The sequence below is a fragment of the Emydura macquarii genome, unplaced genomic scaffold, assembly GCF_026122565.2.
Source record: "Emydura macquarii macquarii isolate MOO-44397 ecotype Brisbane River unplaced genomic scaffold, CSIRO-AGI_Emac_v2 contig_2768, whole genome shotgun sequence".
NCBI classification, from domain to species: Eukaryota; Metazoa; Chordata; order Testudines; family Chelidae; genus Emydura; species Emydura macquarii.
The window spans coordinates 31,247,314-31,263,346 of record NW_027132905.1 but is presented as its reverse complement, the minus strand read 5'-3'; the positions used below and the strand labels follow the sequence as shown (position 1 = coordinate 31,263,346).

The window sequence follows — 16,033 nt, the reverse complement described above, 5'->3', positions numbered from 1 at the left end:
GGACATATGGTCCATGGGGCCAGATGCAATTAATCCGAGAGTGCTGAGGGAGTTGGCTGATGTGATTTCAGAGTCATTGGCTATTATCTTTGAAAGCTCGTGGCAATTGTGGGAGGTCCCAGATGATTGGAAAAAGGCAAATAAAGTGCTCATCTTCAAGAAAGGGAAGAACGAGGATCCAGAGATCTGGTCAGCCTCACCTCAGTCCCTGGAGAAATCATGGATCAGGTCCTCAAGGAATCCATTTTAAGGCACTTGGAAGAGAGAAAGGTGATCAGGAACAGTCAACATGGATTCACCAAGGGAAAGTCATGCCTGACCAACCTGATTGCTTTCTATGAAGAGGTGACTGGCTCTGTGGATGTGGGGAAAGCGGTGGACATGATATACTTTGAGTTTAGCAAAGCTTTTGATACTGTCTCCCACAGTATTCTTATCAGCAAGTTAAAGAAGTATGGGTTGGATGAATGGACTATAAAATGCATAGAGAGCAGGCTAGATCATCGAGGTCAATGGGTAGTGATCAATGGCTCCATGTCTAGCTGGCAGCCGGTAACAAGCGGAGTGCCCCAGGGGTCGGTCCTGGGGCCAGTTTTTTTAAACATCTTTATTAATGGTATGGATGATGGGGTAGATTGCACCCTCAGCAAATTTGCAGATAACATTAAGCTGGGGGAGTGGTAGATACCCTAGAAGATAGGGATAGGATACAAAGTGACCTAGAAAAATTGGAGGATTGGGCCAAAAGAAATCTGATGAGGTTCAACAAGGACAAGTGCAGAGTCCTGCACTTCGGACGGAAGAATCCCATGCACAGCTACAGAATGGAACCGATGGGCTAGGCAGCAGTTCTGCAGAAAAGGACCTGGGGGTTACAGTGGTTAAGAAGCTGGATACAAGTCAGTATGTGCCCTGGTTGCCAAGAAGGCTAATAGCATATTGGGCTGCATTAGTAGAAGCATTGCCAGCAGATCGAGGGACGTGATTATTCCCCTCTATTTGACATTGGTGAGGCCGCATTTGGAGTATTGTGTCTAGTTCTGGGCCCCCCATTAGAAAAAGGATGTGGACAAGTTGGAGAGAGTCCAGCAGAGGACAACAAAAATGATTAGGGGGCTGAAGAATAAGATTTATGAGGAGAGGCTGAGGGAACTAGGCTTGTTTAGTCTGCAAAAGAGAAGAATGAGGGAGGATTTGATAGCAGCCTTCAACTACCTGAAAGAGGTTCCAGGGAGGATGGAGCTAGGCTGTTCTCAATGGTGGTAGATGACAGAACAAGGAACAATGGTCTCAAGTTGCAGTGGGGGAGGTCTAGATTAGATATTAGGAAAAAGTTTTTCACTAGGAGGGTGGTGAAGCACTGGAATGGGTTACCTCGGGAGGTGGTGGAATCTCCATCTTTAGAGGTTTTTAAGCTGGGGCTTGACAAAGCCCTGGCTGGGATGATATAGCTGAGGTTAGTCCTGCTTTGAGCAGGGGGTTGGACTAGATGACCTCCTGAGGTCCCTTCCAACTCTAATCTTTTATGATTCTATGATTCTAAAGGCCACAGGTATTGATGGTCAAGCTTCACAAAGAGGTGAATCAATTGCAGATTCTGTGTGGACAGCTACTCTTTATCTCCTACCTCAACGCCAGGTGTTGGCTGGTGGGACTGGTTGGCATACCATTTGTAAATGTTTGTGGCAACTTCTAACTGCCTCTGGCATTCTTGGTGTATCTGCTGGGTGTGGGTCATGAAGTCAGTAATGATGGCATTGATGATTTGGAGGAAATCTCTGGATGAGCACAAAGATGGAAACCATAGTTATCAAAAAAAGTGATACAAGAAATTTTCAAAGCTACTCTAGCCCACATAAGGAGACCAGCACCAGAGACAGCATTTAGCCACACAAGTGAAATAGAGGCATAGAGAGATAAAAACAGCAAAGATTTTATCTGCTTTGATCAGAAAAACAAAAGTGGTGACAGTATCATGATGTTTAAGCATGAACAGCAATATACTTAGTTTTAAGTTTAAGGCTTCTGATAAGTAGAAATTAATGATAGTTTAGAGACAATTTTAATTAGAAATCCAAAATGGTGACCAATGATGTTATCAGTCAGAGAGGGAAAAGAAACAAAATGGAGGTATTAAGAGACTGATCAATAGCAGAAAAGTAGACTGGGGTGAGATAAAGGTCACTGCTAGTACCTGAAGGGAGGGGTTAGTTGGTGAGTAGGAGGATCAGAAGGAGGTTCAAGTTTGAAGTAAACAAGCAAAACTAATTAGCATATCAGATAGCTGATTGGTTGAAAATGATATCATCTGGGAAGAGGATCAGGGGAAGGTCTGAGTTTGAGGTAAATAAGAAAAAGCTAATTAGCATGTTGGTCAAAAAAGGTCTCACTCCTGGGTGGGAAGCAGCTGTTGATTGACATTAAGAAAACAACCAATCAGAAAGGGACTGAAAAGGTCAGAAAAAATTGTATATAAGGCAGAGAGCTCCTATTTACAACCTAGGGAGGTGGGCGGGGAGGAGCCACCGGACCTAGGAGGTAACTAATTCCGGGGGACAACAAATGCAAAAACAAGAAAGGGCGTGAAGGTCAAAGGTATAAAAGAAGGGAACCGGAAGGGGACACTGAGCAGAGAACCCCGGACAGCGCCCACCGCTCCCAGAAGGTATCCATGGAGCCGGCGGACACCGCCCAGGAGAACTCTGCCCGGAGACGTGAACGGAGAAGGGAACGGAAATAGGCCCCACAGTCGCAGGGCGCCTCCCCAGCCAACCTCCCCTCCCTGGTATTATAGATGGCAGAGAGCTGACAGGCTTGAATGTGGGTGATTGTGATTGCTGGAGAAGATCTGGTGATGCAGAAGAACTTTATTAACAGCAGCAACATTACCAGCAACAGCAGCAACAGCAGTAGCAGTAAAAATAGAACAGGACAAGCCTTTTTGACAGATCAGAAGGACCAGAAAGATGATACAGAGGGTTAAATCAAGGAGAAGTAAGTATGATTTTTCCTTAAAATAAAGAATGCATACGTATGACAGTAAATAAAGCTGTATGCCTGTGCTTGCATGATCTCTAACCCCTCCCATGCTATGACTGCTTGACCAACATTCATAGAATCTATGTCAGTTAGTTTATAGTAGTATTAGTAGTATTGTTCAGTATATTATTGTAATATAATGTTATTGTATACATATGTATAAGGGAACTGTGTATTACGTTGCAATAAGTTTGGTATTACATTGTATTAGGGCTTTATACATATGTATGCAGGATTTATTTGTTATCTGCTGCTGCATTGTATGTTTGTTTTGCTGCATTGTAGTATGTGCTAAGGAATTACTGTATTGTGTTGTGAATACTGCACAGGTCTGGTCCTAAGGCTTGATGGATTTGGATGGCAAAGGGATTAGTAAATTACAAAGTGGATGGAGAATAACAGGTCAGAGGACATGGTTCCAGAAATGAAATATGAGGGCATGAGAATCATGGACATAGTCACCTCATTATGTCTGTAGTACTCATCCTTCTGCAACAATGCATCCACCTTCCTGTTCATTGTCCCAGGTGCCCACAAACTCAAATCACATGAAAAAGAGGGAGCAGCACACACGCTGCTTGTTCAGGTGCCTTTGCTGTCTTTAAGTACTGCAAGTTTTTATCATCTGGCAGAACTTGGACCAGGAACCTAGTCCCCTCCAGGAAGTGATGCCATTCTTCGAAGACTGCTTTGGTAGCCAGCAGTTTTTTGGCCAGGATGTCATAATTCCCGTTAGTGAGAGTGATTTTTCACAAGTAAAAAGCACATGGTTGAAGCTGATAATTAGGAGTAGTGAAAAGGACTGCCCCAGCACAAGTTTGAAGCATCCACCTCCACCACAAATGGTCTGGCAGGGTCTAGATGGATCAAGATAGGCTCTGTGAGAAATCTCTGTTTCAAATGACCGAAGACAGCCTGTGCTTCTGGGAACCATGTAAACTGACTCTATTCAGCAACAGAGCTGTGAGAGGACTGACCAAAGTGGAGAATCCTGGAAGTAATAATATTTAAATACTAGCAAAACCCAAGAAGTATTGGATTCTGCAGACATCTTTCAGTACCACTCAATAAATAACGGCCATCACCTTGCGGGGGTCCATTGCCCATCCCTTGCATGAGATAATATATCCAAGGAAGTTAAGAGTTTCTCAGTAAAACTCTTGTTTCTCTGGTTTGGCCCATAGATGATTCTGGCATACTCTTTTTTGAGAATGCTACGCACATGCTGGTCATGAAGATCTAGGTCCTTGGAGCAAATCAGAATGTCATCAAGATAGATAATGAGAAAATGGGCCAGTATATCCAAGAATATAGCATTTATAAAATGATGAAAGGTTGCTGGAGCATTACATAGGCCAAGCAGCATGATTAGACATTTGGAGGGGCCATACTGAGTATAAAAGGTAGTCTTCCACTCATCTCCCTTATGCACATATACCAGGTTATAGGTCCCATGCAGATCTCACCTCATGAAAATACAGGCCATGCATAGCCATCTAAGAGCTTGCTGATAAGGAGGAGCAGAGAACTGTTTCATACAGTTACCTTGTTGAGATCCTGATAGTCAATACACAGTCACAAAGTGTCATTGTTCTTGACAAAAAATATTGGAGCACCTGCCAGGGATATAGACAGATGGATGAAACCCTTCTGAAGAGTCTCCTGCAACTATATGTGTAGAGCCTGAAGTTTGGGTTCCACAAAGGCCTATATCCAACCAAATGGAATCTTAGCTTTGGACTGGAGATCACTAGGGCAATACTAAGGCTGATGCAGCAGGGGGATGTCCACCTTCCCTTGGCAAAAACGTCAGGGAAGTCATGGCATTTGTAGGGGACCACAGCAAATGGTACTGAGGAGGGTGCTGAAAGTTCTGGCAATCTTGCTCTCTGAACGTCAGGGCCTTTCCAGCAGGTGAAAGAAACCACAGAGTGTTCTGGTTCAGTTAACAGATCCTGGGAGGCAGGATATCTGGCAATACCAGGAGCTAAAGTGTAGGATCTCCTTCTGCCAATGAATGTCTGGGTCATGGATGGTAAACCAGAGCATACCTAAAATGTCTGTGTGCGTAAAAGAGAGGGGTCCCTGCGGGTGGATGAGTGGGGATCAGAATGGGGTTCTTATGAGGGGATGGACACTGCAATATCTGAATTGGTGCTATGGGTTCCTGGGATTAAGACAGCTGGCTGTTCACCACTTTAAATGGTGTGTCCCTGAAACAGCACTTGCAATAGTGGGAGGGGAGAGAGGAATCAGATGCTTCAGGGCAGAGAAGGAGGAGAAGGGAACAGAGTTTTGCCTTCTGTGCCCTTAGCTCATTCCCCCTGAAGATTTAGGAATTGTTGGGTTTCAGTGATTTTACTGCGATTCCTCCAAGCCTAATCTTTAGTGTCAACAAGGCTTTAAATGCAGTACAGAGAACTGAATTGTTTCTACATTGTTTCTACAGGGTGACTGTAAATGTTTGTATTATATAGTTAATAGTTTTCAGGCAGTTACTTTGACTTTGTGTGCTCATTATTGTTTTATACAATGTATGGTTCATGTAGACCTTGTGGCACCAAGCTTTTTAAAGTGAACTTGCTTGCTTCAGCAGTTTTATTTTGCAAATTAATCAGTGCACCGCTAACTGCAGCATCAACACTGCTCAGATTGTAACACCACATGCCTTAGTAGAATAAACTGATGAATTGGTAATTGCAGTATTCATTTACTTATCTGTTGATTTATTTAGAGTAGGTTTTGTGTTAGCCTATGTACAGTAAAACACTAATGAACACTGTGGTCTATGTAATTTTGTGTGGCATGTTCACTGTGGGAGTCCAGCACAGTTCACAGTAGGGGATTAAGTAGAGACACCTGATAATGCTGTAGCTTTGTTTGGATATAAACAGCGTAACCAATATAATAAGTTAGCAACTGCTGCAATCAGCCTCACTATACCTCAGAGACCAGGTGGGCGAGGAAATATCTTTTATTGAAGCACTGTCTGTTGATGAAAGAGACAAGCTTTTGAATTTACACAGAGTGCTTCTTCAGCTCTGGGTTACAGTGTATCTGACAGGCTAGCAGACAATACAGGCTGCTTATTTCTGGGAGCTTGTCTGGGGTCCATTAGGCAGAGGATCTGTATGCAGAGCAGCCCAGCTCTCTCTCTGAAAAATGAGAGCATTCTGTGCTTTCAGCTTGACCTGTGAAGCCTTTTAAAACTATGTGATCTTCTAACACTACAGATGGACCTAGTCACACAGCACCTGCATGCTCCTCCTTGCTAATAAAAGAGCAGGGGCCAGAACCCTCCTTCTATCCCCCCCATTTTGCATTATTCATATGGCACAAATGTGGCCAGAATGCGGCCAGCTGAGAATTCCCCTTCTGTGTGGGAGCTCTCAGATTACATACATTTGGAATTGCCAGTTCTTACGCTAATTGCCCCCAACTCCGGCATAGGGGCATTTCAGGGACTCTCCTGTTCCTTGCCAATTCTCATTTCAAAGAGTGGCAGGTAATGTCTGTGAAAAAGAACAGTTCTCAGTGTCTAGGAGTTTTAGCTTCTGTCATCGCTCGTATGGATGGCTGTATTCCATCTTCTGATACAGACCACAGACAGCAGGCTTTTGAATATTTTTTTTAATGTAGCTGATTTTCCCAACATTGTGACCATAGAGTTTGCACTTGTGGGAGTCAGAGGCCCAGAAAATTAGGAGAATTTGTATCATTATAGGAAGACCTATAATGGATGGTAACCTTGGCAGCAGTGACCATAAGATGGTAGAGTTCAGGATCCTGGCAAAAGGAAGAAAGGAGAACAGCAGCATATGGACCCTGGACTTCAGAAAAGCAGACTTTGACTCTCTCAAGGAGCTGATGCGCAGGATCCCCTGGGAGGCTAATATGAGGGGGGAAAGGAGTCCAAGACAGCTGTATTTTAAAGAAACCTTATTGAAAGCACAGGAACAAACCATCCCGATGTACAGAAAGAATAGCAACTATAGCAGGCGACCAATTTGGCTTAACAAAGAAGTCTTCGGTGAGATTAAACACAAAAAGGAAGCTTACAAGAAGTGGAAGCTTGATCAGATGACTAGGGTGGAGTATAAAAATATTGCTTGAGCATGAAGGAGTGAAATCAGGAAGGCCAAAGCACAACTGGAGTTGCAGCTAGCAAGGGATGTGAACGGTAACAAGAAGGGTTTTAGCAACAAGAAGATCAAGGGAAAGTATGGGCCCCTTACAGAATGGGGGAGGCAATCTAGTGACAGATGATGTGGAAAAAGCTGAAGTACTCAATGCTTTGTTTTGCCTCTGTCTTCACAGTCAAGGTCAGCCCCCAGGCTACACTGGGCAGCACAGAATGGGGAGGAGGTGAGCAGTCCTCAGTGCTGAAAGAACAGGTTCAGGATTATTTAAAAAGGCTTTACAAACACATGTCTATGGGGCCAGATGCAATGCATTCAAGGGTGCTGGGGGAATTGGCTGATATGATTGCAGAGCCATTGGTCTGAAAACTCATGTCAATTGGGGGAGGGTCCAGATGTTTGGGAAAAGACAAATACAGTGACCATCTTGAGAAAAGGGAAGAAGGAGGATCCGGGTAACTACAGCGCAGTCAGCCACACCTCAGTCCCCAGAAAAATCATGGAGCAGGTCCTCAAGGAATCCATTTTGAGGCACTTGGAAGAGAAGAAGGTGATCAGGAAGTCAGCATGGATTCACCGAGGGCAAGTCATGTCTGACCAACCTGATTGCCTTCTATGATGAGATGACTGGCTCTGTGGATGTGGGAAAAGCAGTGGACGTGATCTATCTTGACTTTAGCAAAACTTGATACTGTCTCCCACATTATTCTTATCAGCAAGTTAAAGACGTATGAATTGGATGAATGGACTATAAGATGGATAGAAAGCTGGCTAGATCATCAGGCTCAATGGGTAGTGATCAGCAGCTCGATGTCTAGTTGGCAACTGGTAACAAGCAGAATGCCCCAAGGGTCAGTGCTGGGGCTAGTTTTGTTCAACATCTTCATTAATGATCTGGAAGATGGGGTGGATTGCACCCTCAGCAAGTTTGCAGATGACACTAATCTGGGGGAGTGGTAAATATGCTGGAGGGCAGGGCTAGGATACAGAGTGACCTACACAAATTGGAGGGTTGCGCCAAAAGAAATCTGATGAGGTTCAACAAGGACAAATGCAGAGTCCTGCACTAAGGAAGGAAGAATCCCATGTACTGCTACAGAATGGGGACTGACTGTCTAGGTAGCAGTTCTGTAGAAAATGACTTGGGAATTACAGTGGACAAGAAGCTGGATATTAGTCTACACTGTGCCCTTATTGTCAAGAAGGTTAATGGCATATTGGGCTGCATTAGTAGTAGTATTGCCAGCAGAACGAGAGAAGTGATTATTCCCCTCTATTCGGCACTGTTGAGGCCACATTTGGAGTATTGTGTCTAGTTTTGGGCCCCCCACTACAGAAAGGATGTGGAAAAATTGGAGAGAGTCCAGTGGAGGGCAACAGAAATTATTAAAGGGTTGGAGCACATGACTTATGAGGAAAGGCTGAGGGAACTAGGCTTGTTTAGTCTGCAGAAGAGAAGAATGAGGGGGGATTTGATAGCAGCCTTCAATTACCTGAAAGGGGGTTCCAGGGAGGATAGAGCTAGACAGTTCTCAGTGGTACTAGATGACAGAACTAGGAGCAATAGTATTCAAGTTGCAGTGGGGGAGGTCTAGATTGGATATTAGGAAAAATATTTTCACTAGGAGGGTGGCAAAACACTGGAATGGGTTACCTAGGGATATAGTGGAATCTCCATCCATAGAGGTGTTTAAGGTGTGGCTTGACAAAGCCCTGGCTGGGATAATTAAGTTGGGGTTGGTCCTGCTTTGAGCAGGAGGTTGGACTTGATGCCCTCCTGAGGTTCCCTTCCAACCCTAATCAGCTATGATTCTATGACCTACTACAATATTAAAATACAGGGTGCTTAGGATTTTTTGTACTGTAATGTCATGTCCAGGTTTCCTTGGATGGCTCTTATAATTAATGAGACAGATCATAATATCTGTTCATTCTTCTTTCTGTCACTTCAGCAGTGCAAAGGGAATCTGAAGCTACCGTAAGGTATTGGCTAAGGATTCTTCTAGCATAAGGGAATCCTCAACTGAATAGGGGCTGCCATAGCCATCTCTAAACCAGACACTTCTGCCCCACCATCCCCCCAATTTGGAGAACATTCCAATTTGAGGAGTGGCATCATATCAGGGTGGTGTGTGAACATGATGCCCATTTGTGATTCTGGCCAGTGGAGCAATTCTTTGAAGGCTTCTATCTGGTGCCACAACTAAGAACAGTTCTGAGGCTGCTCTAACTTATGGCAGTTCCACTTTCAGCAAACACCGTTGAGGGATGGAAAAAAAATGGCATTAAGCCACCTTATGACTCCACCCTGTACCCCCTCCTCCAGTGCATCATCTCCTGGTCTGGTGTATAGCCCCAATATGTCCATGATGAAGCACAGGCTAGAGGTCAGGCCTTAACTGTTGATTGGTTATTTGGTATTTTTATTCAACACACTTGCACATGCATTGAAATTATTTTTGTAGTTTTGGGTTCATTTCTAATAGCAGCAAAATTGCTCACTGAATGGATTATACGATTGCTTCTTTAGTTTACCATCTCTCTGTAGTCTGATGTTAAGTGCCTTCAATGTACTATGGTGATGTACATGAGAGTGACTAAACAGCATAACCAAGGAATGTGAAAAGGCATCAGTAGTCCATTGTAGCCTCTATGCACTTTTCCCTGTAGGGAAAGATGACCACTTTCTTGCCTCATATTTAATGACGCCTTTCATTAAGCCTCAAAGACAGCCAGAGATGAAATACAATGATGCATGCTCCAGAACTAGGCACACAACATAAAACATCTCCAGTATCTTGAAAATGAGACTGAGATTGCATGATAGATGGCTCCTTGTGAGCTCTACAACTGGCTGTAGGTGCTGCTGTGTGCTGTATAACGATGTGGAAGATCCTGTAGATATATTTCTGTGAGCGAGTTGTGTCAATTATGTTGTTTCCCCTGACCAAGTGGAAAACCAACCAGAGAGGCCATCCACTGGCAGACAGAATAGTAGCTAATGGACTATTATTTTACATATGGTGCATATTGGTTTCCCAGAATGCTGCTTTATGGAGCACAAGGACACTAGCTTGGCTCACAGAGCTCATTTTGTCACAGCTACTATATGTAGCCCTAGCAAAGATGTAGTGTTGTGTGTGATAGCTACTGTTTTTGCACTGTGAGATGCTAGCCACTGAATGTCTAAACAATCACTGTATCATGTCTTATCTTTACCAGCCACCATTACCAGATACTTTACTCCATAGATATTCCAGCAACATAATGTATTTACTACATGACAGATAGAATCAACAGCTCTATATTTATGGTCCCTCATACTATGGCTGTTGAAGCATACGCTGCCCAGTAGTGTTGATAACTAGGATTGTGTAGGTGATTCTATGCGAGGTGATGAAACCACAATGCCACTCAATTGTCTGTTTATTCTTGTTTCATTTTCTTTTCAGAGAGTTTATTAAACATGGACTAACAGGAGATTGGGGAAGTTTCATATATTCTTTCTGGTGAAAGCAAAGCGTTTGATCAAAGTAATACTTTTGACCAAGCTGCACATAATTACTTGTGGCAATGTTATAAAAATATGGGATTCTTGGCGCTTTCTTAAAATAGGTAAGGGGTATGACTCTAGGCGTAGCCACTATTTCTTCAATGAGTGAATGGCAGCAGAAACTAGCTATTAACTTATTAAGGCTCAGACGCCATTGAGTCTTCACCTACATAGCTTTGTCGTACACTCAGAAAACTGTTGGTAAGAGGGAATGGGATGAAGGAAGGAATGTTGTTCAGAGTTTATCTCAGCCATAACAGGTGGGAAACCAGTTTTCCCAAGGTCTTGAGCTACACAGAAGACAACATTGTGGTGGCCATGACCCAAGTTGGGTCATGATGATGGGAAGTGCTAGTTACATAAGGGAAAGACAGTAGTTGGATTTGGAAGGTGGGAGGAAATACAGGCCAGTACCTTGGATCACTTCTAAATAATGTATCAAATACAACCCTCTAATTGGTGAACTGAGATAAGGAAGAATCCCAGATACATTTTTTACCTACACATTGGGTTGTTATAATAAGTTTGTTTCCTGGCTAACACAGTATTTACTGCACCTTAAGATGGTTAAATCCCAGAATGTGACCAGTGGTCTAAGCCTTCTATCCAATCTGAATTATATAGCCTACATTAATTGTAGTCAGTGTTAGGCATTATTCACAGGTGGTAGCATATAATCTCCAGGGAGGGGGAAGAGTCTATTAACTTTTAGTAAACTTTCAAAAATGGAGATATTTATTCAGACACACCAAGGGAGTGGGAAAAGATTCTTTAGAGAGATACCAACATGTCACATCTAACTACAGTTAATTCAGTAATGGCACATCATGTATGAGAGTTGAGACACTGAGTTGCAGGTCTTCCTTTTGCTCATGCTCCACAGAATTCTTTGACATTGGCCACTATTGTTTGATATTCCCAATATGGCCCAAATGCAAATCAGGAAGAAATTATGCCAGGCTGTCTTGGAAATGTAATGTAAAATGCTGTAATAGCGATAGCTCTTTATAATGACGTGATGTAAACATACACCATCTTATGGTGGATATGTTTCACCTTTGATCGATTGTTCCTATAAAATCATACAGGCAGCATGGAAAGCAAATTTCCACAGAGACAATGCTTGCAGTTTAGAGCTGTGGGGACAGAGAAAAATAAACTGCTCCAGTTGTGAGATTTCTTTCAAGTCTCCGTGTCTTAAAATATATTGCAGGGCCTTGGAAGGTCAGTTGTGTTTTGTTTGAGAAACTGTTAATAGGAGGGGAAAGAAGGACATTTGCTTGTTCTTTGATTTCCATGGTTCTTAGTCTTCTTTGACCCATGGGTCTGTTGGTTCTATAGTGTTTAAATAAAAGTCCTCAACCCTGCTCCACAAAAACTATGTGTTATCCTAGTCCTAGACCCCCAACCCACAGTTCTGCAAAATCATCCTAATTCTGTGTTTCCACTGCTATTTAAATCCTGGACATTTCCTTGAACCACGAATGCCAGTTGTGCGACGATATATATTGGGTTACCACATTTCACTTTTGAGATGTCTTTTTGATATTATAATATGAAGCTAAGGATTCAGAGGTGAAAAATTAAATGTATTATCAAATCTTAAATTCTATAATATTTTATTCATTCTTCTGCCAATGCAAAATTAATCCATAAAGTATACTCTCCTGTGCTTTTTTCCAGGCCTTCCTCCTCGTCCCTGAGAGACTATTCTACGTTCTACATTCTAACATATCTCAACATTAGGATGCTTTTCCTCATTTATCCTGTTTTCTTCCACAACTCTATCCGAGTGCTCCTATTTAACCCTCTTGTAATAAGCCACTGCACGTACCCCAGAGTGCCAACATTTTGTATTAAACTATCGAATCAGAAACATTATGCAGCTCTTGATTTATTCCTTGATTAATAAAGGCTTTGAAAACTCTCTGGATAAGAACACTGATGAGAAATAAAGTAGTTTAGCCAATCATATAGGCAAATGAGGAAAGAGGAAACACAAAGGAAGACAGCAGAGAAACAAGAAGATAGTAACCAAAATGTATTTTAAAAAATACAGAAATGCTTATTACCTTTCCTCTGCTGTTTTCAAGAGTTGAAGGATTTGTTCAATTAAAAAAGAGATAACAAATATTAAAGGTTAAAGATTCATGTAATGATTTAAAGCCATGCCATAGCTTGTGGAATGAAGCGTTTATGACCAGCAGTACAGCAGCCAGCACTCCTATAAAGTGTTATTATTGCTGCTGTTCACGTTAATCAGTATTTTGGAATTGCTGGATTAGTGATCAAGCGAAAAATGGGTCTCATCTCACTTACACCAGAAGATATAAAATTTCATATATAATATTGGAAAAATAAAGGAAAAACTAGTGTGTTATGACAACCATGTAAGCAGTTCGTTTTGCATCTGGTCTTCTATAGAGATACATCAATGATGAGTTTCTTTCGTGAGCAGTTCTTTGCCAACAACACAAGACTGATAGCCACAAATTAAAGAGCTAAACAGACCCTTATTTCTTGGACTTGAGGGTACCTTTGGTGCTTTAGAAAATTCATTCTTTGAGCTATAAAATCTTTTGAATCAGCTTTTTACCTTCTATCGTTTTCAAGACTGGCAGGTTTTTTAACTCAGAAATAATTGACCAGTTCTGAACTCTCCACAGTTTAGAAATTTAAAACATATCAGACATGTCACAAGAATCAAAGTTGTTCTCTTTGATCCTATATTACAGTGAGCATTAGAAATTAAAAGAACAGTGTGGTATCTCATAGAGCTCAGGTTCCCAGGACACCATGCGCTTTACTTTGTGAATGTAAAATACTCTAGGAATCTCTTTAGAATTCCTTCTAGTGCTATGTTCTGTTTAAAAATACATATATTGGTCTTATGCCAATAGCCCCAAACACTGATACCAAATGATACAATCAATATACCAGTTGTAGTCTTAGCTTTTAGCTAAGTGCTCTTGCTTTATAACCATCCATAAATAAAATCCCTCGAGTCACTGATTTCTTGATTTAAGAAAGATATTTTACTTGTGTTTCATACACAAAAACTGATAACCAATAGTGGCTTAAAAAATTAACACTACTCCACTTTTCCACAAGTGTACAAAAAAGAAAGAATGGATTTACATTCAACGGTAAAGCTTAAAGTCCAGTCTAGGTAATAGTTCCATTGACATTCACATACACAAGCACAGAATAAATATTTCAGGATTCTTATAAGAGCATACAGCATACATACAGTACTTGAATTTTACATAATGAGTGTTAGTACAGTCAGCAATTCATAACCTCATAGAAAAGTAAAACTAAAACCAAAAAAGGTTGTGTGGGAAATAACACCAAGACACTGCACAGAGCTAGCAGGTTAGTAGATCTGCTTGTGTGAGAAACAGTTTGCTTCGGCTTCTTTATATTAGGACAGTTTCTTTGCAAATGTTGTGTATTCAAAGTGCAGATTAATGCAAAAAAAATGATATCTGTGTATTTATTAATACATGCAAGAGGCAGTGCCCGAGTGACCCGACAGAATAAAGCTGTGATTGGCAAGTGGCCGATATAATACAGATGTTTCAGGCAATTTCTCTAAAGCACTTTAATAGCAGCAATTATAATTTCTAATGGCTGTAGATTGACTTCTGTTTGGGTTAAAGGGCATCATATTTCTTTAACATTTACAGCTATATTTTCTTTATAAATAAATATATCAAATAGCATAGATAATGTGTTTCTTTTTTCTCACTTTTGCATATGTGTTGTGGAAAATACTCTGACCTTTTCAGAGACATTAAGTGCAAAAGAATGCTAAATAGACTGGAAACAGGGATGTAGAATAAACACCACAATCATTTACATTCCCAAGATGTCAGCCCATCCCTTTTTGTCCCTCTCTGAGGGACATCCTTGCTAGGATAATGCAGGACTTATAATGACAACATAGCCAATGGCTTGGTGAGAGTTATACTTTGTGGTATCTTAAAGAGTTGTAAATGTGAGCTTTTCTTTGCTGGAGTGTGTACAATACATCATGCAAAAGACTCAGTATTCCACACAGCTAGTCTCTAGATTCAAAAAGTCTGGTCATCTCCTTTGAGACATTTCCTCCCCAGCCTGAACATCTTTGAACACTACGTTCATTAGGTGTTTCTTTTGTTGTTCATATTTTACCAGCTCTTCTTGCATTTTATAATCTGAACTTGTATCACCTAGCTGACATCTGCACACAAATGATACAGGGTGCACAATATCAAAACTTTTAAACTTGTCCTGTAAGTGTCATCAAGACAGGATCACAGGAATCACAATGCAGAGAGTCCAACCTCTCACTGGCTGTACTGTGAAGATTCTCCTTTTCGGCGTAGGAGAAAGGAAACTTGTGTCTGCTTTTTAGAGTCTGAAAACAAGCCAGAGTGGAGAAAAAGAGTTAACACCAGACTTAATAAAGCTTTCAAGACAAAACCTGTTAAGCAATCTAGACAGACACTGTGAACTTCCTGCTGATTTTTGAAGTCTATACACAAAGGAAATTTGTTAAGAATAGGAAGAAGTTGGGAGTTGCTACATAGGAGAGATCTGCCAATATTAAAAAAACTGGCTAAGTGGGTTCTGACAGTATAAACCCCTCACTGGTCACTGTTGTCAGTGGTGCTGTTCCCCTTTTCTTTTTTCTCCTGAGTCTTGTTTCCCTTCTTCTTTTTCTTCTTTTTCTTGGTCTCCTCCTTCTTGCCAAAGGTTATGAAGTCACTTTTGTCAGTTTGGCTGTTTGGCGGTTCCTGCCGAATGGAGATGATCGCAGGAGATCCCGGGATAATGAATTTGTCTGGCAACTCACCGGGACCAGCTTGTTTGGGATTGCCAGGTCCATATTTAAAGGTCCAGCTGTTGCTGTTCACACCAGCTCCCACTGGGGGGGACACCTCTCCTGCCTCAGGTTCTGAAAAAGTCAAAACACCATTAAAATCTTACAGCAGCATCAAATACAACTAATCAGCTAATAGTGCAGGGATGGCCAAACTGTGGCTCGTGAGCCACAGACAGCAATTTTACAGGTAAAGTGCAGCTCGCGGAGCTTCCTATGCCCCCCTCATTCTCTGCCTACCAGACTGGGGTGGGGAGCTCAGAGCTTCTGCCCTGTGGCAGGGTGATGGGGCTAGAAGATTCTGCCCAGCAGAGAGGGTGATTGTGGGGAGTCAGTACGTTTGGCCACCCCTGTAATATAGCATACACTTTGCAAACTATGGCCCTTAAAGGACTCTTTCAAACAAGGCTCAGAATCTGGCCTCATAATTGTTGA

At 41.9% G+C, this 16,033-nt stretch overlaps 1 protein-coding gene across 2 annotated transcripts in view; it reads right to left on the bottom strand.

The window, feature by feature from the left end:
* Nucleotides 1-13,743: 13,743 nt before the first annotated feature.
* Nucleotides 13,744-16,033, bottom strand: part of LOC137165603 (protocadherin alpha-2-like) — a 170,715-nt gene continuing 168,425 nt past the window's right edge. The window contains exons 4-5 of one of the 2 annotated variants that reach the window (XM_067566916.1): nucleotides 15,572-15,673; nucleotides 13,744-15,133 (exon numbers count right to left, since the gene is read on the bottom strand). In XM_067566916.1, the coding sequence (XP_067423017.1) occupies nucleotides 15,063-15,133; nucleotides 15,572-15,673 (173 nt within the window). In that variant the 3' untranslated portion in view covers nucleotides 13,744-15,062. Of the gene's footprint in view, nucleotides 15,674-16,033 lie in introns of both variants that reach the window. The other variant, XM_067566915.1, reaches the window with a different exon arrangement.